Below are 23,693 nucleotides of genomic sequence, written 5' to 3' on the forward strand. Positions count from 1 at the left end.
AGTCATTCACATTTATGGCTATCGTTCATCACACTTTACATATATCGCGTATTCTCCCCATATGATTATGCACTGGCCCTAATCTAATATTAGACATGAGAAATTGGATTAGGAAGAATAGATTGGCGAAAACGGGAAGAGGGCCCCACTGAGCCAACACAAATTGATCAACAAGTCGCCGCTTTGGGGTTTTATCGTTTTCTTTCTCTTTCTGATTAGATTATATAATTGAATTACTAAGATCCACGTACAGGTACATATATATAATATATATGATTGATTAATTATGTACAACTGCATCTTTAATGTCACAGTGTAGTCTGTTATCTATGATCTATCACTCATTTATTCTTCTTTATATTTAAAACATAGTCTAAAAATAAATAATGGATAAATAATACAGATGTATGTAAAAGTTAAGCTCTAAATGAAATGTATTTTGACGATTAATGAAAAATTTGGAATGTTAGAACAAAACATAATTCTAACCAGGTTTGATTGATATAATACAATACATAAATCAATGGGGTTGAATGTCAGACTACGTATTAAGTTCTATAAAAAGTAGATGGAAAAAAGCCTTTTTTACAGAAATCTACAATAAATAATGCCGTGAAGACTATCGCCATATCATACAAATGCCAAAGGCCTCCATCATTATTTCGTAGTGTTCCATATGTTTAATCTCATTGTACCTTCAACAAATATGATTTAACACAATTAATTTTTTATATGATGAAAAATCGACAATATGGTATACATGTGTCAGGACGATTGTAATTGAAAAATTACTTCAGTGATTAACGATGCTAATGGTGTGTCTTCATGTTTATCATTTAATATTTCTGTCCACCTTTCAGAAAAGTAAAAATCATTTTTGCTCAACGAATAATAAAAATGAAAAAGAATGTATACGTAAAATTTAATATTACATGAAATATAATTTCCTCAGGCTTACAACGTTTACAACAAATTTATGAATCCGAGAAGTCACGTGATTCTGACTTGACCATTGGATTCCGCCGATTAAATGACGTGAACCATGCGCATGAGGAGTTGAAGCACCTTGATAGATTCATTAAGGACCACCCAGAAAAGGCCATAGTATTAGACCTTACATCACAACAGGCGTATAAATCCCTCCTACGACAAGTAAGTCATCACAATCATGTGTTCAGAACAGTCCGCTGAGGAAAATAGTCCTGAATGTTATATTTCCCATAAATTTCTTGAGTTATAAGAGATTTTTTTTGAATATTATGGAATATAAGTCCGTTAATTTATACACGTATCTACAAATACGGCCAAATGCCGTTATCAATGTAAGCATTTTTTTTCATTGCAAATCCATATACATGTGTAATGTCAATTTTCCTAGGTTGAGCAAACGGCATTCTAGTGCAATCCTTTATTAAGTATGATACACTTTATACGACAAACCCGTCAAAGGAAGTTAAAAAAAGTTGGAAGAACACATTTGAATGCCATTACAGTATAATATGTATTGAAGCCAATGAAGATTACTACAAGTCATAGTTTGTAATTCCTGATTTACCATCAGTACAGTATATATAGTACCACACTATCTATATCAAATACTTTGACTCAGGTCACAATTGCCGATGACAACCTAATTACCAGACATATTATAGTACTTTAACAGATTTATTTCAAAATTGGGAGTGATCTTCATCAACCAAAAGATGCATCATAAATTATAAGACATTTAACGTCTTCTTATAAAATGATAGCTTTCGATCATTGTAATTTCAACAATATTTTTATTGATATTATGTACCTCAATAGGATCGGACATCAGGCTACGCCTATTTAAGTCCTCTCCAGATCTTATTTCAAAGTATAACATGAATTCATTCTGCAAATTCGATCATTGTAATAAACTAACACTATCTGTGTTACTATTTATAGATCGCTGATATTGGACATACATTGTCATTATTAAACACTTGCATGTCATGCTATCTTTGTTACTATTTATAGATTGCTGAAGTTGGGATGAACAAGCATAGCTACTTCTATCTTTTGGCTACGTTGGTAAGTACATTTATTGACTATAGCTCATAATTGCATTAAAAGCAAAATATTATGTTTATATCTTTTTCGGTACCTATTTTTATAAAAAATGATTTATATTTAATCTCATGTGGCATCAAAACAAATGCACTTTTTATTGCGAATATATAACCATTTGCATCTTCATAATTAATAGATTTTCTATCCCAGGATTTCTCAAAACTCGACTTCGAAAGATTCTTACATGGCGGGGTGAATTTAACCGGGTTTGATCTCGTGTCGGAGGAAAATGCTGAAATAAAGAAATTCAATAAACACTGGATGAATGCTAAAACTGCGGAATATGCTGGAGCTGGTACACCTCTGACAGTAAGTTACATTTAATATTCTTTTGCAATATGATTTTTTTAGAAATGTATTACTGATAATTTTAATTGTCGCTGTTTATTTTACTGAATGAAAAAATGTTTCTTAAGTTAAAGTTTGAAGGATACCTGTCATTATAAAATCATTTTTTTAATTTTAATTTTGTCAGTACTCTTCTTTTTGTATAGTTGAGTAATTAACATAATGATCAGACTGTTTGCCTGCCGTAGTTGTTCTACTCTCCGCTAGGCTTCGCTCCGAAAATACATCTATGTGCGCAGAACAGCAGAGAGAATAGATACTAAGGCAGCTAATCCAGTCTGCATGATGATATCATCTCATCCTGCAAACTTTTGTGTTATACCGTACTTTTGTTCGAATCATGTATATATACTCGTACACGTTAGTGCTAGTTCTTTTTCGGTTGTAAGTAAAACTGCTATCCCCGTCTTTTCATATTTCAGAGTTACATTTCTGGCGGGTAGGTACTCATTGTGACTTCAATATTTTGTGAGCGAAGCTCTCCCATGGTTTATTGCGCTTCCTCATTCAGGCAACTGTACACTATCTCACTGGGTGCAATGTGGTTCCAACAATTCGTGAATGTGAGGATCGCAAAGAACCCTGGGAGAGACTGTGAACTGTAATGAACTTTTGGAGAGATCAAGCGAAACTCGCGTCATTTTCCCTAAACAGTATGACGTAACGATCTCATTCTGCTGATGTCACAATGAGTCCTTACTCCAAATGACAGAAAATTCTGTAATATGCAAAGACAAAATGTACACGATGAATTATGATATATTTTGTAGATTTTGTTTGTTAGTGCTACATGATGATTCCTTTCCTTTTGCATAGTCCGAGTCTGCCATGGCCGTGGATGCACTACGTCTGATTGTTGACACGTTTACGCGGATGCTAGCACACAACCAGCTTGTTTTTCAACCCAACTTCCGACGAGGAAAAGTTTATAACAGTAATTACAGTAAAGAGGGAATACCGTGTAATAGACTACAGTTAAATGATCCTCCGCCGATTCCTTGGATGCACGGAGAAAACATAACACATTTCCTAAAACAGGTTTGCCACGTCGTAGTTTCTACTGAATGATATAAATGATATTTGAAGAGCTTAAATGCATTGAGAGTGAAGGGCTAATAACAGTTACCGATTCTAATTAAGGGTTTCTCGCCCGATAATTACTATAATGATACACCAAATGTACAGAGACCGCATACAATATTCCAAATGCTTTAATGGATTTAGGGGTTATAAGCTAATGATATTTTTTGTAAAAATTACTTTTTATAAAATTGTTAAGATGCGTTAGCTAATGGTAGGGAAAAAGAAGGTTAAAGTCGATGTAATTATGAAGAATAATGCATATGTATATCACTTTTGCTGCAAAAATGTCACCCTAACAGCGTAATAGTATTATATTTATAACCACCTATTTGGGGTTTGGTATTTGATTTCATTTGAATCAGTCTGATTTAATGCTGTAAAATAAAACTCAAGGTGAAAAAAGGGCCTTTTAAATTCGAATGTTTCTGTGCATTTCTTTATTGCTTCAAAAATAGTATTTTTTCTGTAATATTTAAATCAGAAATGCAATGAATCTAAAACATAAAAAACAATAATCGTAATATTTCAGGCAGAATTTGAAGGACTAACAGGTCATATTTCATTCGATTTTATGGGATTTCGCCGGAATTATACCCTGAATGTGAGTACAGTAGGACAGGATCATGGGCCTGTCCGGATAGGACAATGGACGCCGGAACATGGGTACCGTACGCCGGACCACGAGCCTCAGGACAGCATGCCTCCAATGCAAACCAAAATCAAACGTATCACTACAATATTGGTAAGAATATTTGACTTAGACTTAGCCAATCAATGACGTAATTTTTTGTAATGTTTGATTGGCTAAGTCTAAAATTAACACTGTTTGGACTTAAGGTTGTTTCATGTTCTTGAGGTCAGAGCTTGAGGAGGTTAAAATTGAAAAGGTTTTAGGTTTTTAGTCCATGAGGTCAATAGTTTAGTGATGAACTAAATATTGTATATATATATAATGTATCTTGTATTTGATCGATATTGAGAAGAAAGGCATTTAAACGGTGACTAATTTATTAAGTGATTGATGATTCGATATTTACATAATTTCGACTATTTAAAACTTTTGTAAGCATACCCTATATATTTATAGATTTTTTTCTTTACAGTCCCAGCCATTTCTAATGCTTAAAGAAAGTAAAGACGGCGTGCCATTAGTTGGAAATGACAGATATAAAGGTAAAACGTATATGCATACATATTTGTGTTTAAATATACCATACATATGTGGATGGCATTGTTATCTCGCAGAAAACTTTTTAAAAAGTCGACTGATTACGATGATCACTATGGTGGTATACTGTATAACATTATTTCAGGGGTTACGATCACTGTCGTGTTATCCATCCCTGGACCATGTTATTGCTGAAAGCATTTTGGGGGAAAACCTCACCAACCACATGCTTTCATAAGAGTTTTTTTAAGATTAAAGAAACGCCCAACAGTGTACCATTTCTGTCGATCAACCGACTATTTCTTAATTTTGTTACGATGTAATCGATGGTGTAATATAACAAAAGTGTTAGTAACATCTGTTATTTCGATGATGGTCCAAAAGTGGATATGTAACCCTTGAAGTATTGAGGATGGTTTGCAGAGGTGGACATAACGACAGTGATAGTTACCCCTGAATTATCGAGGATGGTATGCAGAGGTGGACATAACGACAGTGATAGTAACCCCTGAAGTATTGAGGATGGTATGTAGAGGTGGACATAACGAAAGTGATAGTAACCCCTGAAGTATTGAGGATGGTTAGGTAGATATGGACATAACGACAGTGATAGTAACCCCTGAATTATCGAGGATGGTATGCAGAGGTGGACATAACGAAAGTGATAGTAACCCCTGAATTATCGAGGATGGTATGCAGAAGTGGACATAACGAAAGTGATAGTAACCCCTGAAGTATTGAGGATGGTATGCAGAGGTGGACATAACAACAGTAATTGTAGAGGAAGATCTATCATGATTCCTGATGATGTGCAATACTAGACTTTTATCTTTTTTTATTCCATTAGATTGTTTTATATTCTAGCCATATTCCTTATCTAATGAGATGAATCGGGGCGATGGTAAGATAAGAAAATACATAACATATTGTACAGAAAACAACTTAATGAGGAACCACTTTTTTTCCAGGTTATGCTTTGGATATAGCGAATGAGTTAGCCGCCCGACTGAATTTTAACTTTACAATGAATGAGGTAGCGGATAACGCTTATGGTATTAAAGTCAATGGGACGTGGAACGGAATGATCGGGGAACTTGTCACTGGGGTATGTATTACTGGTTCACGACGGAGGCATTCAAAATTATCAGATTTACTTCCCTTAGTTTCACTCGGTGAGTACTGACGGAGTGAAATGGAGGGAAGTAATACTGATAGAATAAATGCGAGTATAAGAGTATTGTATATATTGTTATATAAAGTTATAGTTATTAAATTTCTTAAGTTTTAAAACAAAACTGCAACAAAATGTTGTTTTCGTATCGAGTTTAAATTATTATGATTTTGTTTGTTAAAAGTAAAGTGTTATCATAAAGAAACACAAATGTTAATAATACACTTATGTCTTTAACCCTCAGAAAGGACCATCATTGGTGAGAAACGACGTCTTTGAATGAATTTAGAAGGTGATGGGGCGTTATAAGAAATTATTTATCAAATCTTTTATCTAGTATTATAAGTAAGGAGCTACCCAAATTTTGAAACATTTTATAAAAATTGCCGCCTATGTGGAATTTGTAGCAAAACATTATCAAAAATGCGAATTGCTAAAATATCTTTACAATGCAATGTAATATGTGAACTACTTAGTATATACATTATGCAATATTTCTTTCTGTTTGACAGAAAGCAGATCTTGCCATAGCGCCACTGACGATCACATTTGACCGGGAAAAAGATGTCGATTTTACGAAACCGTTCATGAATATTGGCATAAGTATTATGATTAAAAAGCCCGATATTGAGAAGCCGGGAGTATTTTCCTTTATGCAGCCGCTTGAGCTTGGTATTTGGATCTGTATCTTAGTAGCATATGCAGCAGTAAGTGTAGGGTTATTTCTAGTTAGCCGATGCAGTCCTTATGAATGGAAGAAAGCTATGAAAGGGGAATACGAAAATGAGTTTTCCATTCTGAACTCCTTTTGGTTTTCTACTGGAGCCCTTATGTTACAAGGAAGTGATACGTGCCCAAGGTAGGTTGAAAGTGCATGCAAATACATTTATGTATAATAGAAAAAAATCTTTAAAACATATTTAGTATAGTGTATTATAAAATCTTGAATTATATATATTCATCAACATGTTATGTTTATTCAACACGTGTATTTTCATTAATCTTATTTAGAGGTTGTTTTCTATAACAATAAAATCATGACTTCGCCATAAACAGTTGATGTAAGAGGTTATCAACTTTCTTCAAGTACTTAATTAATTATCAAAGCGTTATTTATATATATACAATACTTAGTTCGAAATAAGAGCTTATGAATAGGTGTTCTTCTCTACATTTGGTTTTATTCCATTCCGTTTATTAAATGTTTGAATACCTGAATTCTGTCCAGGTCGATATCTGGCCGGATAATTGGAACAGTTTGGTGGTTTTTCGTCCTAATAATAATATCCACGTATACCGCTAATCTGGCTGCGTTTCTGACGGTTGAGAGAATGGTAGCCCCTATTGAGTCTGCTGACGATCTAGCCAAACAGACTGAAATCAAGTACGGTACGATTTCCTCTGGAACCACCAGAAAATTCTTCGAGGTAAATTACTGCTCAAGTAATCTGCTTATAAGCCCCGTACACGATTTTGAACTGCCTGTGATAAGATTTGCATTACTTAGATCATTCGTTATGCAAATCAGACAATAACACGGTGACGCCATCTTGTCGATTGAAGTGTTATAGTCAATATCGTGTCTACCGTTCCTCCGCTGTCAGCTCAGTTCAGACCCCAAGGATACGGTAAAGGAGAGACTACTATACGGAACAGAGGGCAGCCATTTACGGATAACACCAAATTAAAATGGTAGTTTGTCTTAAATTCTGGTTCCGATTTCTCGAAACAAGCTTAAGTAAAAAATGAACTGAAGTCAGAAATTTTAACATAAGTTAGGCTACATAAGGAGAAAAAATCTAATTTGACTTAATATATATCGACAGAATGAATGAAAAATTATAATGTCATATTGTGAAATTAAACATCGATAACTTGAAGTCGGCGGAAGTAAAATGACTTCGAGTTGACCGAAAATTAAGGTTTTAAGCATTGAATTGTGTAGTAAAAAACACTTTTGGAATCAACAACAAAAAAATACATTAATTAAAAAATAGACAAGATGTTTCGATTCGAATTTTAATCAGTGAGCTTGAAATGTTGAAATGTACCTTTACTAACTGAAGCTAATGATTTGGGAAAACCCTGTTACAAAGGAAGTTTATTTTATAATTATTATCGTGAATCAGGTTTGGTTTCTGCTAGGATTCTAATATTTTCCGTCTGACTATTTTTAATGGATATTACATTTACTGCCACGCTTATAGCCAATAAGTAATACATATGTATATTTAGTGTTATCTCCAAATGGTTTCCACAGAATCGTTCCCGTAGTTGTCTCCCCTTTATTTGTACGTCAATATGATAAGACATTCGGAATCAGAATAACAAAGGTAAAACACAACAAAAGCAACAACGGTCTGCTTTTACAACGTTTAAGATATTGTTATAAAGTGGATTTTTTCTCTTCGTCAATCAAGATCATTTTCTTAGTTTTAGAAACCTTGGAAAAACCATTCGCATCATTTATAAGTCTTATATCCTATAAATTCGCTTGTTTTTTTTCTTCTCATTATTATTAGATTGTATAACAAACCATAATTTCTTGCAGCATATTATCTAGAATATATTTTATGATTTTTATGACCGTAAGGAAATTCTGTAAACCTATTTTTCCAAGCCTAATGACTATTGCAGTGCAATTTTACTTTTGCGACTAAGACTTTCTGTAAACCATCTTTCTTTCGCGTCCGATTTTTTTTTACGAATTTCGCGATCAAGGTCAATTTCCGAAAATTATCTCCAAATACTGTATCTTCCACAATCAACTCGACGACATTTCTATTCAAATCTGATCCGTGAATCTCCCTGAAAATGTTTTGAAATGGAAATCGCGAAATTTAGTAGCCGCGGAAGAGAGTTGGTTCACAGTGAAACATACTAATGCACATGTGTTACATGTATACGTGACATTTAATTGCTTGCAAAATCGAGTTGGTGTACGGTAAAATGTTTCTTTTGTTTATTAAAAACTATTCATTTTAATTTATCAGACATCGAAAGTGCCTATATACCAGCAAATGTGGCACTTCATGTCCACACAACCCTCTGTTATGGTCAGGGAAATGAATCAAGGCATAGAACGAGTACGAAGTTCCAAAGGAAAATATGCATTTTTATTGGAGTCTTCGGGCAATGAGTATATCAACAGCCGGGAGCCGTGTGACACTATGAGGGTTGGCAGAAACCTCAATTCTAAAGGGTTTGGCATTGCCACTCCCGAAAATTATTATCTGAGGTATGTGGCGTGTGTCGTTGGGTATTTACCCCTGATATACCAGGCATTACGATTATTCTTTTGCCTTTTCTTCAAAATGAAGTTATAAGTGCATCTCGTCAAGATGAGAATGTTTGTGATCGTTTCTCCTTGAATATTAATGTTTATAAATCAAATTCATCAAATCATAACCGTTACTCATTTCCTAGCTGTTAATCCAATTTTTTTATAGTGCGTCATTGCAACACATGAAAATGGATCTGAGATAGCTACACCATCGGGATTTTATTTTCGTTTAAATAAAAGCAAATTAGCGCATGAAGTAAACCTTCGACTGTTTGATATCGAAATCGGCCTTTACGGTAATTTTGATCTCGGAGAGAAACGGGTAATGGTGAGTCGTATCTTCATATTAGAACATTGTTTGTGCATGGACTGGTTTATACGGTGTTCGAAAACGGACCGGCGAAACTGTGTAACTAGATCACGTTTTCGTCTACAAAATATGTATGTTCATACTTTGTGTCAAAAGCCTGTTGTTTTGTTGTAGAAGTATCGTTTGTTAAATGTACACATAAATCAAAAGGTATATATAGAGTAGAAAATTGTTGACATAAAGTATGCACGTATACATTTTGTGCGTATATAGACTGTTTAATCAATATATTCACTTTCGCATGATAATCTGTATCAGCATATTACAGAGTTGCCTGCCCCTGCCCCTGTATTGATTGTAATGTTATGCGCTTGCGAGTATATCGGTATACTTTACAGAAAGAAAACGACATGAATTTTGCTTACAAAATAGTGACGTCATAATGGATACTTAGCGTAAGGGAGGTAACTCTGAAATATGCATAGACGAGATACTTTTATGTGCGTTGTAGACTAATCGTCTGGTCGCATCATCAATTCTTCCGCACACAACCCAACACAGGCACCAATAACCAATTGACTTTAATGATATCATATGTAATTTAACGATAAATCATTCTAATCTGTATTATTAAAGTTGTGTGTATTTCATAATTCAAAACATGCATTTGTTTTGTTGCACAATGTATGATCATTTGCACTCTCAGTATGTAATGTTATCAAGTCCATCGAAAATAAACCAAAACAATCATGGTACGCCTAAGTACATGTTAATTACAAAAAGGTGTGGTAAGTCCCAATGGTTTAAATGACCTACCCTTAGTTCCCTTAGTTGAGTGCATCTTCGATATCCCAAGTGTTACTGTCACTGTGGTTAACTACCCCTGGACTATGTTATAGCAAAACTGAATGCATGTTAAAAAAAAAAAAAAAATAAAAAAATACCGGGTATATTAACGAGGAGCAAGGTCCAACTTTGAAATCATACAGTGTAACGTGATTTTATTTTTTATGTACATCAAAGAACCAAAGTATCTGTATCATTGTTGTTGCACGCAGTTTTGTTATGACATAATATAGGGGTGGATGTAGCAGACTGTATATAGGGTATAGCCATCCTTAGAATAACGAAGATGTGTTGAGCAGTACATCCCATAAACATCTTTATATATGAGCATGGTATCATCTTAAATGTTTTTTTCAGATGTTGAACTTAACCTCACACACAAAATGCACTTAGAATGATTATAACATCAAAGCTATCGATTCACATTATATCAATGCATACTCACCTTTTATGATACTAACCAGTATTTTGTGATTAAATTATCGACTCTATGTTTTATTATACTTATAATAGACCATTTGCATTTCTCAGTGATGTAAGCGGCATATTTTGTAATGACGTAAGGAACACCTGACAAAAACGGCACTTCCTGTCTATTACCTGACACATTTGTTACCGATGTCAACACGACGAAACGCGTTGTTTTTGGTGTAAATATCGGCGTGACAACTCATGATAAGATAATAAGTGCTTGAATAAGGTATTTTTATACTATTTTCTTATTTATGAAACAGTCAAAGATGAAATATAAGGGTAACTCGTCGCTTCAATGCAATGTTATATTACACACTTTGATCATCCATTTGTCAGCTGTTTGTACGGAACGCAGATTGAAAAATGTTAAAAATCCTCAATTTTCCATATGAATTATGAAACCTGATTATACTGACAGTTTATATATGAAAGATTATTGAGAAATAATTGTGGACCAATCTCTGTGTCTGTAGTTACCGCCATTGAAATAAAAATAATAAATTCATTGATCAAAAGTACATGTACAACACGTACACTTGTAGGCCCCCTACATTACGGGAGGCAATGTACATGTATACGTATGCACATTAAAATTATACATAATGTACATGTCCGGTATATTTAATACCTATTTAACACCAGAAACATTAAGTACATGTTTTGACAACACAGTCAATTTAAATATGATGAACATTTCTTTGCAAATAGAAACAGATTGCTAATGCACTAGGTCTACTTTAGTCAGTATAAGTAAAGTGTACTAAGTTTGCTCTGGTGAGTTACACATGAGTTTCACATTAAGAGTACTCTGTAGAATGAGAGGGAGTATTACTTCAGTAGATATTTGAAGAAATCTACTTGTCTTCCTTTCATTTTATGAAACATTAAATATTTATACATGTACCATGTATATAGAATGTATGTACATGTAAATATACATGAATCTTATTTGGTTTACTTGGGACAATTATGATGACACTTCAAATGTTTTAAGAAGAGAAATCAGTCTTCTGGTTGTCTATTTGATGATCCATTCAAATGTTTCTTGTGAGCAGCAATGAAAAAGAAAACCACAATTATACAAATTGGAGAGGATAAAGCTTTTTCTTGACAGCCATAGGCCAATGTCTAATATCTATGAGTCAATAACATTTATTGAATTTGAAATACTGATGGATTTATTTGAGATTAAATATTCAATTTTATTAACAAACCAAATAATATACTGTATATTTAGTTTTCTCCATGTAAATCTGTAAACAAACATAAGACAAAATACATGTAAGGATCAATCCCTTCCTTTTTGGATTTCGATAAGAAAGCAATAGAGTATGATCAAAGCTTTAATATGCTAACATTGAAACAAACAGTCATTCTAGTTACATTCAGGCTTTTCATTTATTTAATATTTTGTGCAATTTCATACTCTCTTTTCAAAGATTTTAAGATTTAACAGATATTAAGAATAAGATGTCAGAACTTGACTTTTGATATCATTGCAGCTGTTTGATAAAATGGTTACCACTAAATCTTAAGATTGCAAAGCAGTCAACCTATAACAAAATTTATTTGTGAATAACATATTTATTAAATGAGGTAAAAAAGATAGAATTTAACTCTAATATTTAAACAGTGCAATAAAACAAGAATAACTCCAGACTTTTTTGTATATACACATGTTACATGTAAATACTTTACATTAAATCAGATCTTCACCTGTATTAGGTTTGAATGTCTTGTTACCTTTTCACATCTGAAGAAACACAAATGCATCATCACTATTCTTTTTATTGTAATAAAATGATTGTGTGTTTTTGGATGGTCCAGGTCCAGATCAGTGAACCTTAACTGAGGTGGTAGATGTATTCAGTTCAGCCTCTTACTAGCCATGTATATTTCCCCTTCTACTACAGAACAATGACATATTCATAACATGGGAGACTGCATCCTTGATACTCCAGAGGTTATTTTCACTGTCATTATATCCACTAGAAACTGTTGAACACTTAAAAGCTGAATGGAAAATTATGACAAGAAATTTAAATGATATTTCATTAATCTCAAAATATATTTTTGCATCTAGAGAATAATCAGAATATTGAAGAAACTCTTGTGTTTGCAGGTCAGACTGTGAGTGCTTTTGTCCTGCAGTGCTGCACTCTGCAAAATTGAAAACTTTGAGCAAATAAAATTATTAGAATATGTGTGTTAAATCTATTTATTAATAATTTATTCTCAAGAAGAGAATAAAGGTTATGGCAGTAATTTTACCATTATAAAAACTGAATAAAAACCCCACTATCAATGGTTGCATGTTCAATGTTGCTCTCAAAAGCATGTGTGCCACTTCATAGAAATCTGTTATTAGTTATCTTAAATTATCTTAATATGAAATATATTTTGTACCACCATATTTTAATCTAAGTTTACAAAATTAATGATCCTGCAGAGTTGTATCCTCAATACTCCAGGGGTTACTATCTACTGACATTATATCCACCCTTGGGCTATGGCATAGCAAAAATGAAGGCAACAGAAGACACAGGTAATTTGATCCTTTGATGATCTTGTACATCAAAATAATCTAATAATGGTACACTCTGGTTGACTGTGGCTTTGAAGTTGGACATCCTCACTCTCTGAAATCTAAAAGGATTTCTCTGCAGACCTGTGATTGGCAAGTTTTATTCTCATGAACTGCCTCCTGTTTATAATGGGATAGTTCAGGGGTGGATAGGATGTCTGTGTCTTAAACCCTGGAGTATCGAGGGTGGCAGGGTGTAACTTTCAATAATACCTTTAACAGATGCATATACATTTGTATAGACTGTCCATATTATTCTTTTGAAAGAAACCCTGAACATTGCATTTCTGTTTAAAGACTGTTCAGTTATTACTGTATACACATCTGATGCAAGGGAACTACATAAAGACAATATTATCACTATCACTATCAGTGTCAATGGACACTGTTTCCATTTCTTGGGTAGGAAAGGGACAAGGAGCTGGAATCCGGGACATTTCGACTGACTCAAATGAAGGGAATACTGGCTACATGTAGCTGATAAAGTTTGGAATACAAATAAAACAACAAAGTGCTGTCATAACTTGTATTTTTCACTTTAAACACATTTTAATAAAAATACTGGATTACATTTGTAGTGTTCTACAATGCATTTGTATAAAATTTCTCTCTGTCTATAAGTTATGATGTCCATTCTTTTAATCCCAGTCCTTTCCTCATATGCATGGATGTCCTTTTGATTTAAGAACTGCTATCAGTCAAAGTTTTCCATGATTAGCTTCCTGTAATTAAAAATAAGCATGTGATTTATTGTTACACTTTGACTAAGGTAATATGTCATTTATTGACAGAAGATCATTTGTCATTTAATACAAATGATCTTTAGTTCTGTAGTATACATGTAAATATAATATTATTGTTATTGATAAAAACTGGACTTGACAATCTACACAAAATATTAAACTTTAAAAGCTTTAACTTGTCTTATACTCTTGAAGGTGCTTTTATGTTTCATCTGTAACATCGCTAACCATTCCAACACTTATAGACATCTGTGAAGTACATGGTACTATGTATAATATAACTTAAAATAATCATGAACTTAGCTCACACTATCATAAAACCTGCCAATGATGCACGATTGTCAATAATAAACGCTTTTGTTTATGTGAATTGTATTCCACTCATGCCAACATTGTAACTCTTTTCCACCTCCTTTGTGGAACTCTTCCGATCTACGGCGGCCCATATGGGGACACATTTACCGGCGGTGTAGATGGCTTTATAAATAGGTAAAATTAACCACTTTCCCTTATGGGATTTTTTTGGGAATTTTTACCAGTTACTTATAGTCGAAATCTAAAAACATTCCAACAAAAATAATTTCTGTTGCAATTAGTTTGACGTTGAAACCTAGTTTGACTGGACTAATGACATATACATTACATTTCTATAAAAAAAAAATAACCCATAAGAAACATAACATATAGCATGCTGAGTATGTACAAGTACGTGTGGGGAAAAAACCATTTGATATATTTTGGTTAAGATAAATTTGCAAATTACTATATTTGATCAATTAGTTTTTGTCGGCCATTAGAATCTTAATCATATCATATTTTAATGCATGCGTATGTAATCAAAACCAATAATTTACAAATATTTTTCAAAGTTTGATAAATTAGGGACATATAATGACTATACCATTTATTTCTAGACCATAAACATATTTTTTTTTCATTAAATAAAGTTAATGGTGTGTGCTTATTTAAATCTTAAACTGAATTTCACTGAAGTAATTGTTGACAATCTAAATGAAAATACCTTTTTCTAGACATTACTTTCTATTATGTTTTAATCATAATTCAAATACATATCGTCTAAGAGATTAGGATAGTAATTAAATTATCTATGTCTCTGGTTTAATTATCATATAGTATCACCTGGGGTAAATGAGAAACTATGTGTTTTAAAATTGGTATTGATATGTGTAAATTATTATTAAATATATTTACGTAAATCGATTTTAATTATCCCGCCACGTGCAATGATTGGTCAAATAATAACTTACGATCACAATCGATAAAGTGTTTGAAAGACTACTGTGCAATAGTCAAACGTACAGAAAAGATGGCGATGACGTCACACAAAGGTACATCCGGGCGCTCAAAGGTACAACTGTGTATATCTGTACACATTAACATGGTGGGAACACAGCCGCTTCGATGTTTGTTTACATTTTGTTGTAATTAATAGTACGACAATCCGAGAATTGTTGCTTTATCTTAATTGCAAAAGGTGTAAATAAAAATATGTAACAATACTATATAGATATAAACATATGGTATTCATATATTTTACGATGTTTATACTCTATTTTCGACCGACACGAGAAAAAACACGGCGGCCATTAGGCCTATGTATAACATTGACAGAATATTGCAAATATGAGCTTGAAATTACAAATTAAATTCCAAGTTCCGCAAATATCGTACTGAAATTTTAATAAGCGATTACTGTTTTCTTAGTCTTACTTGGTAAAACACCTTACGATGTGTGATTATGACCAAGTTTGCTTTCGTAGATTACCCCAAGCGCACGGCAGCCATTACGTACAGTACTGCCGAGATCTCGAATTTCGTCCTTTTTCAGAGTCACAAAATTACGTATTCTGGATAACTTTTTCGTCAGAAATATTGGAATTTAGTTTATGACATACAAATGAATCAGTCTATAGTTACTTTTTATCATATTTTTAAACAAAACTTTTAGTATTTTAGGATTTTCGAAGCCGTGCGCAATGTGTCGTGGTCGGCATTTACATTATTACGATCTGTATTCATAAATCTAAATGTAGTCTATCTAACATGTATTCGAATTATTTAAAAGTAATATCACTCGAATTTGAGACTTCACTTAACAGCCCATGGAATAAAAGCGACTGAATTTAAAAAATAAACTTTACAGCATTAAAACTGAACGATTTCACTATTTTATTTTTCGAGATATCGCGATCGGCAGCCATACTTTACGTAAACAAGTACATTGCGTATAGTAGATCTGCATATAAGTGTAACACAGTGGTTTATAGCATTCCTTTAAAACAAGATATACATGGTAAAGAACGAAACATATATCTTTTACAAGTACTTATTGAGATATGTGTTGGTAATTACGTATTTATATTATTAAATTCCTAACTATGGGCTGTGGCCTGAGGTGATCTGCCAGCGAAACCATGCACGAGCGGCCGTGGTCTGGCAAGGTGGTTCACATTTCGTATGGTGGCTGATTACGGCCATCTCGTGTTGTTGTGTTGTCGCCTTGTCGTGTTGTCGCCTTGTCGAGTTGTCGCGGTCTCAAACTGCGACAACCCGAGATTTAACAGTTAAATTGTCGACTTGTCGCGTTTTCGAACCGCGACAAGTCGACAACACGACAAGACGACAAGTCGACAACACGACAAGTCGACATTTCAAACACGCTAATTAGCGCGTACAGAATCTCGTGTTGTCGCGGTAAAATGTCGACTTGTCGTGTTGTCGAGTTGTCGACTTGTCGTGTTGTCGCCTTGTCGTGTTGTCGACTTGTCGTGTTGTCGAGTTGTCGACTTGTCGCCTTCCTGTTACACATGCGCAAACAATGGATAACACTCGCCATATTGGATTGCTAATGAAAATAATTATGTGCACGTGTTTGTAGCTAGATGAAGATATTTGATAGCAATTTCTTCATCGAGAGTTGTCAAAGTATTTTTCTTTGAACTATGAATTTCAATAATTTGTTTATTATATGATAATCGTGTAATAATAGTCTGGTCGTGCCGTCTGATTAGTACGCAGTAATCGTCATCTGTTAATTTTAAGGTCACTTCAACCGCTAAGGCCTAATAGATTGAAGGCCCGTTAATCCGAAAAATAGAAAATATTGCAATTTATATAGTTGTTTTACTTCATGTAAATTGATAGTTTTACATGTTTTCAATAAATTGTGATAAATACATTTTTCGGCAATTCTTTAAACTTATTTAACTGCATAACTTTTAATGGACGGCAAGTTGTGATTTCTTCAATGAGCATTGCAATTATTAAAAATACAACAAAATTTGTCAATAATAAAATAAATTCATTAAGTTAAAGAAAAAATGATAAGAAAATGAAAATATCTTACATGTTTATAAGATGTCACATAAATATACATTTTATGAATTACATTGTATCTTACAAACATATGCCTAATGTAAAGCTTTTGTCCCCTGTAATTGATTGCATTAGGGATAACATGGCTGCTTGAATGGATGATATATATATTTACCAATTCTAAACCTGGCATACACTATATGAAAATATGTATTTTCCACGACTTATTTTTTTGTGTTTCGCCCCGTCCTACATTATCCATTTACTTTGTTTCTTCCTTCACCTTTTTTTGACGAATTGATGGAAAAATGGTTCTTCGCAATAATGGTTTTATATGGGGGAAACTAAATAACCAGGTTCTTTTGGGACAGTGTACAAATTCACTCTCTCTTTCTTATATTACGGATACAGTTTTAGTTTTTGTAACATTGTACTGCAAGATTAGTGCTTTTTCAACATTTTTTTTATATAAGCATCTTTCGATTTTTGTCTGGTGACCCTTTGGCTACCTTTAGTGAACGAAGGAAAGAGTTCCGATGAGTGTTAGTGCACAATAGCTATTAATCCGTGGGGTCCTACAAATATTTTATCAAGTTTACTTCGTCGTCTTGGAATTTAAAGTCTCTACATTTATAATCGTGTATAGGAACTTATAGTCAGACGTTCAGACCTAATTTGGCCTTAGGACTAACGGTCGTTCGGACTAACGGACGTTCAGATTAACGGGCCTTCGGACTATTAAGCCTTAGGACAAGCTTAAGATGGTCACTCAGGCAGGTGACCTATCGACATCACTTTTATTTGTTTGTCTATCACTACTAAACATAACAATTCCATCATCTTCTCAACTGGGCCGAATTCAACTAAACCTGTTAGGGAACATGTTAAGGGATAAGGTAAAGTGTAAAAATCAAGCGGCTGATCTCAACAGGGTTGATCTACATATCTATGTAGATATTTGAAAAATTTTATAATGTTGCCACGCCTAGGAATCAAAGTTCAATATACGCTATTTCGAATAATATATACATGAACCTATATCATAGATGATGTATGGCGGCTGGGGATTTATGTATTAATTGGTTAAGTGATATGTGCCGTAACTGGGCATGCATTTTTTCTTCAAGAAACTATTGAAAACCATCAGGTTGTTTTAAGGTGTGATAATCATTCAAATGGTCAGAAAACCATGTACGATGCCTTGTAAACATTATTTACAAGTCAGATTTCATGCCTTATGTATGTTAAGATAAATGCATACCTGCAGTAATCACTTTATAATTTCTTATTATTTTATAAAAATGTTAAATGAAATTGCAGACCACATCTTGGCTTCATAGCCTGACCGCATATGTCAAAGTCATTTTCAGTTCTTATTCATACTTGTAAACGTAATTTTCAAAAGGTTGATGGTGATTAAAATATCCAAAAGCTCTTGATTCGTGAGTATTAAAATTATACGGCATACATATAAAGCTTTAAAGACCAACTATCGTTCCGAAACGAAGAATTCAATTAGCGTTTGCTTCTTAATTGTTTTCATTTTCATAATATGAATTGACAAAATAGTAGCAAATCTAAAATTAAAACAAAATCCATTTTTTCCTTTCTTATATTGGTGATCCAATGTAGACAGGATTAATTGTCTACATGTAGATGGCGATCCAATAATTTGGACCCACTAGAGTGTCATGCATATACCATTTTAGACGTTTTATGAGTTTAAATACAAAAATCGGTAAAATCGTAATCTACATGGTGATACATATATTGAGGAGGATGGATAGATCCCGAGACAAACAAAATTAGTCCACCTACATGTAGTTTTAGCAGTTAAAGTCATATTTCTAGTAAGTCTTCACAAAAACGGTTACTACCGTTGGTAAGAGCAATAATTTTCTTTTCAAAATCTTACACAACTATACAAAGTGCTGTCACTAAGACGAAAGCAGCCGAAAAATTATGCATATATTATAAGCCGGCTTTGATCTTCATCATATAAATGTTTGCACATTATAAAAAGAAGGTGCTCATCATATAAAGAAGTTTGTACAGAATTTAAAGAAATTTGTACCGAATATAAAGTTTAATTTTAGCTACATAATATAAAGGAAAAGGCATCGAATATCTCGATATAACGACGGAGCATAATGGTAAATGTATCGAATATAACACAGGAATTACCGAATATAAAGATAAAAGCACTGCAGATATACACGTAGAAGGATCTATATATGTTGTTATCCCGCCCTGGTAGAATAAATAATAACCCAGGCCTGCCCGAGGTCATTATTTTAAATTATACCAGGGCGGTATAACACCATATGAACCGAAACTGAGGTTCTTATTTTTTATACTAGATATTGTTTTCTTTGGCAAGTATCAAACCATTCTCTAGTGTGCATGTTACTTACACGAAAAAACATTGACCATATGGCACCACCCTGAAGAACTCCATGTTTGCGTAATGTAACTTGAGTTTGACTTTGCACTCGGACCATATCAACACATGTACAGGTCAATTACACTTGAATGTATCATAATTAGCCAAGCCTCTCCTAACCACAAATTGATCGCTTTGAGAAAGATTATTATATAAATATGTTATTCATTTCGTTAAATGAACACACGTTTTGTGTATTAGGAATTTCTAGACCCAGAAATACTAATTGTGTACTTTTCTTTTGCGAGAGTTCCATTATATTTTAAAAATGTCCCCTGGAAGCATGATCTATGCTCCACCATTTGTATACTATTGTATGAATTACTGTAGTCAAGTTACACAATCAAACTTTCCAGGGTTAAATCTTACTGTACTGTATTTCAATAAACAAATTTAAAAAAAAAAGAATATTGACATTATGTACGTTGTGATGCATGCTGATGATCAAAATACAGAAAGATGGGGCACAACAGTTACACCTTATCTGTTCTATTACGCTTTGGATTAAATGAAAGTTTTAATAATTGTTTCTAATCGTTTTACATAAAATTCTTTATTAGATCTTAAATTAAGGTTATTGTTTGATGTACTACACACATAACCTATTACGGAAATTAGTAATGATAGATAATATTTCGTCTTATCATCCGTGTTCTCTTCAATTCTTCAAATTGAATAAGAAGTTTTAACCGAGTAATAAACACGATATTTTGTAAAGGAGGTGTTACAATATTAAGTTGATATACATGTACATTTGTCCTCTTTAATATAATATATTAATATTAATATTATAATTTCCGTTAAAGGCCCACTACCTTTCCGAAACGGCTTTCAATTTTTAAAATGGGAATGTAAAACAAGATCGATAATTTTGTAGAGTCTTCAAAAATCATTAACTTACCGCTAATACTACATTTATCATCACCTTCTGAACGATTTGATTAAAATAAATAAAACGTTTATTTTCATAACGCGGGTCGCCTTATGTTTCCCGCCGTCGTCCTAAATACCGCGCGGTAGTTGACTATCACTGCGCCAGACGGCAAAACAGCGAATTGACTCTCCACTGTTTTCATGTATTACACAGGAAATCTTGCATATGTTTGGTGTCGTAACCTATGGTGGCATATGTCTGCCATCGATTTGCCGACTTACGACTTAATAATGTCGACATCGTTAAGGCATTAAGTCGACATCATATCGGAAGATGTCGACATAAACAGAAGAATATGTCGACTTACCACATGTACATGCCCACATAATGATTCCAAGATATTTATGTAGACAGTCGGTAACTCGGCGATTAATGTGTTTATGCTCGGGTGTGACACCGACTTGTCAGTTATTAATGTCGACATCTAAACTAAAAGATGTCGACATCTGGTCTTGAAAGTGGAAATCAAAGGCCACCCTTTCATAGAGCACTGTGTATATGCAGCAAAAGCCATAAAGCAGAGATCGACGTTGATTTTGTTAATTCAAGTTTTTATTTATTTGATTTCAAAATAAAAAAGTGTGATCCTGCACATCCCGGCCATGAAACTGTAGCCTGCGTGTACGTTCATGTAGCTGTTAGCCCGAGCTAAGGAAAAGTATAACGAATTATTAATATATATAACCGTGGGTTGAAAATTCGTTTCAAAGCTGTGTGTGTGTTTTGTTGATTGGCATTCGTACCAAGTCCATGTAGTACATACCGTACTATACTATGTTAAAAGAATGAATGAAAATAAAAATAAAATAAAAAAACATTTTTTTTTATGTTGTATTTTCTTGTGAATCCCGAAAAATACCAGTTACGTAATTCAAAAGCCATAAAGGTCACAGTACAGGTACACAATACACATTGGGAAACCAGCTTTACTTGTTAGCTTGGCCTGTCCATATATATATACATAAGTATTTACATCCCTCGATACACTTATATAAAGGCACAACGAATTTTTGTTACGGTCTTAATGGTCAGATTCAACCTTTGGGCTAAACATCCTCCAGGGACGAGGTTTTAAACTCCCAACTCGCGATACATCTGCATCTATTTTTCGTAGTAAAAACATGCGTTCTTTGTAGTCAAACGTAGTAAAAAAAAAAAGTCACGTGCTTATACCTCATTCATGCCATTGGCCGGAATATACAATTGTATCACGGGTAACTAGTGATCACGTGATTTTGTGTTTACTTCCAAATATGGTGATAGTTTGCTTGCCATTTCTTCGGAGAACTTGATCTATTTGCAAATATTTAGACTCCAAAATGTTATTAATATTGCATGCATATCATTTTGACTTGCACATATGCACTGTTTTACTATAAATAATGAACTGAATGAGTTGTAAAACTGCCATTTTCACGTTTTGTAAATAAATGATATAATACGAATTGACCAATTCAATAGGTCTAACCGTCTAATCTAAAATCAGCGAAGATCGGCTACTCCCGGCTAAATTCGTAGAATTCTAAATTTATATTTATATATTTTATTACCTGCTTTAGGGTTCAGAACATATACATATAACACAGAGAAAATAAGGCCAAATTATGTATAAATACCAGGTCAGAGAAATCACTCCATTTGGAAGTAAACACACACTCATGTGATCACTAGTCACCCACTAATACAATTCCATATTTATTTCGGCCAATGGCATGAATGAGGTATAATCACGTGACTTGTTTTACTACGTTTTACTACAAAGAACGCGTGTTTTGTACCATTATGGGGGAAATCCTCCGCGGATCGTGGTTTCATTTCCACCATTTGAAATTGTTAGCAATACTATCATATCATAGTTTATTTTCCATATTATTTCCAAACAAATAGTAATAAGTTTCCGCATAGCCCACTTAGCTTTTTGGGAATCTAATACATACATGTACATGTACACATATACTAAGAAACACGGGCTTATGTGCTTACATGGCAGCTTCCCGCCTGGTAAATTGGGACCTAGGACCTAACTCATTATGCTTCGGTAGGTTCCGTACGAAAATGTATCATTTTGTTTGTCAGAATAACTCTTCATAGATTGAAAGGTCTCAAGGCCCTCTACCAATATTGTGAATTTCATGGCCCTGGGGTCTCGGAATTTTCCCCAGGGGATAGGGTCTGTACCATAGTTGATATAGGGAAACACATTTATGAGCATTATTTGCTCAATTTTCATAAGAAACAGATGCAATTGAATCAAATACTCTTCATATATTAAAAGGTTAAATGGGTATCATCACTGGCTGATTTCATGGGCCTGATAGGCCAAATATATGGTGCTTATATACAGTGTATGTATTTGTTTCATTCTTTATCCGAGCTCGGGTGACCAATTAGAAAAAAAACATGCATGGCTGACAGGTGGCTATGTGTTTTGTTATTCCTGCTATATAGACTTCATTTTTAGTTTTCCCGTGTTATAAAACATTTCCAAGAGGAAAGAAAAAGGTAAAGAATAACAGAAATAGAGAAAAGATCCATCTTTTATTGGCATGATTTACATCAGTCAGTAGTGGGTACCAAGTTCATTAAACTTTTTAAAGGTGCAACTGCAGGGGCGTAGGAAGAAAAGGGTCCTCCTGCACATTTTTCGTACTTCATTTTAGAAAATTTTGCCGCTTTGCGGCGCATTTCCTAAAAGTGTTCAAACCTTTAATAAAAAAAATTAAATACACATGAACTAGACTAAAAATGTCCATCAAGGGATTCTACTATTTCAAAAATGTTTCTTAAAATATTATATTGTTTATATGTCTAAGCAAGACAAATAAATCAATTCATTTTTATTAGTTAAACAACAATGTGCTGATGGTGTGAAGTCG

General features: G+C 33.5%; 1 protein-coding gene across 1 annotated transcript in view; it reads left to right on the forward strand.

Annotated features, from left to right (window-relative positions):
* The window catches only part of LOC138327050 (glutamate receptor 2-like), a 50,657-nt gene that overhangs the window by 17,558 nt on the left and 9,406 nt on the right, over positions 1 to 23,693 (forward strand). Inside the window, exons 6-15 of the mRNA XM_069273041.1 lie at positions 953 to 1,152; positions 2,002 to 2,055; positions 2,245 to 2,403; positions 3,259 to 3,480; positions 4,055 to 4,267; positions 4,629 to 4,698; positions 5,662 to 5,798; positions 6,377 to 6,723; positions 7,093 to 7,291; positions 8,858 to 9,102. Coding sequence (XP_069129142.1) covers positions 953 to 1,152; positions 2,002 to 2,055; positions 2,245 to 2,403; positions 3,259 to 3,480; positions 4,055 to 4,267; positions 4,629 to 4,698; positions 5,662 to 5,798; positions 6,377 to 6,723; positions 7,093 to 7,291; positions 8,858 to 9,102 — 1,846 coding nt within the window. The remainder of the gene's footprint in view (positions 1 to 952; positions 1,153 to 2,001; positions 2,056 to 2,244; positions 2,404 to 3,258; positions 3,481 to 4,054; positions 4,268 to 4,628; positions 4,699 to 5,661; positions 5,799 to 6,376; positions 6,724 to 7,092; positions 7,292 to 8,857; positions 9,103 to 23,693) is intronic.

This window comes from Argopecten irradians, chromosome 7, assembly GCF_041381155.1.
Source record: "Argopecten irradians isolate NY chromosome 7, Ai_NY, whole genome shotgun sequence".
Classification (NCBI taxonomy): Eukaryota; Metazoa; Mollusca; class Bivalvia; order Pectinida; family Pectinidae; genus Argopecten; species Argopecten irradians.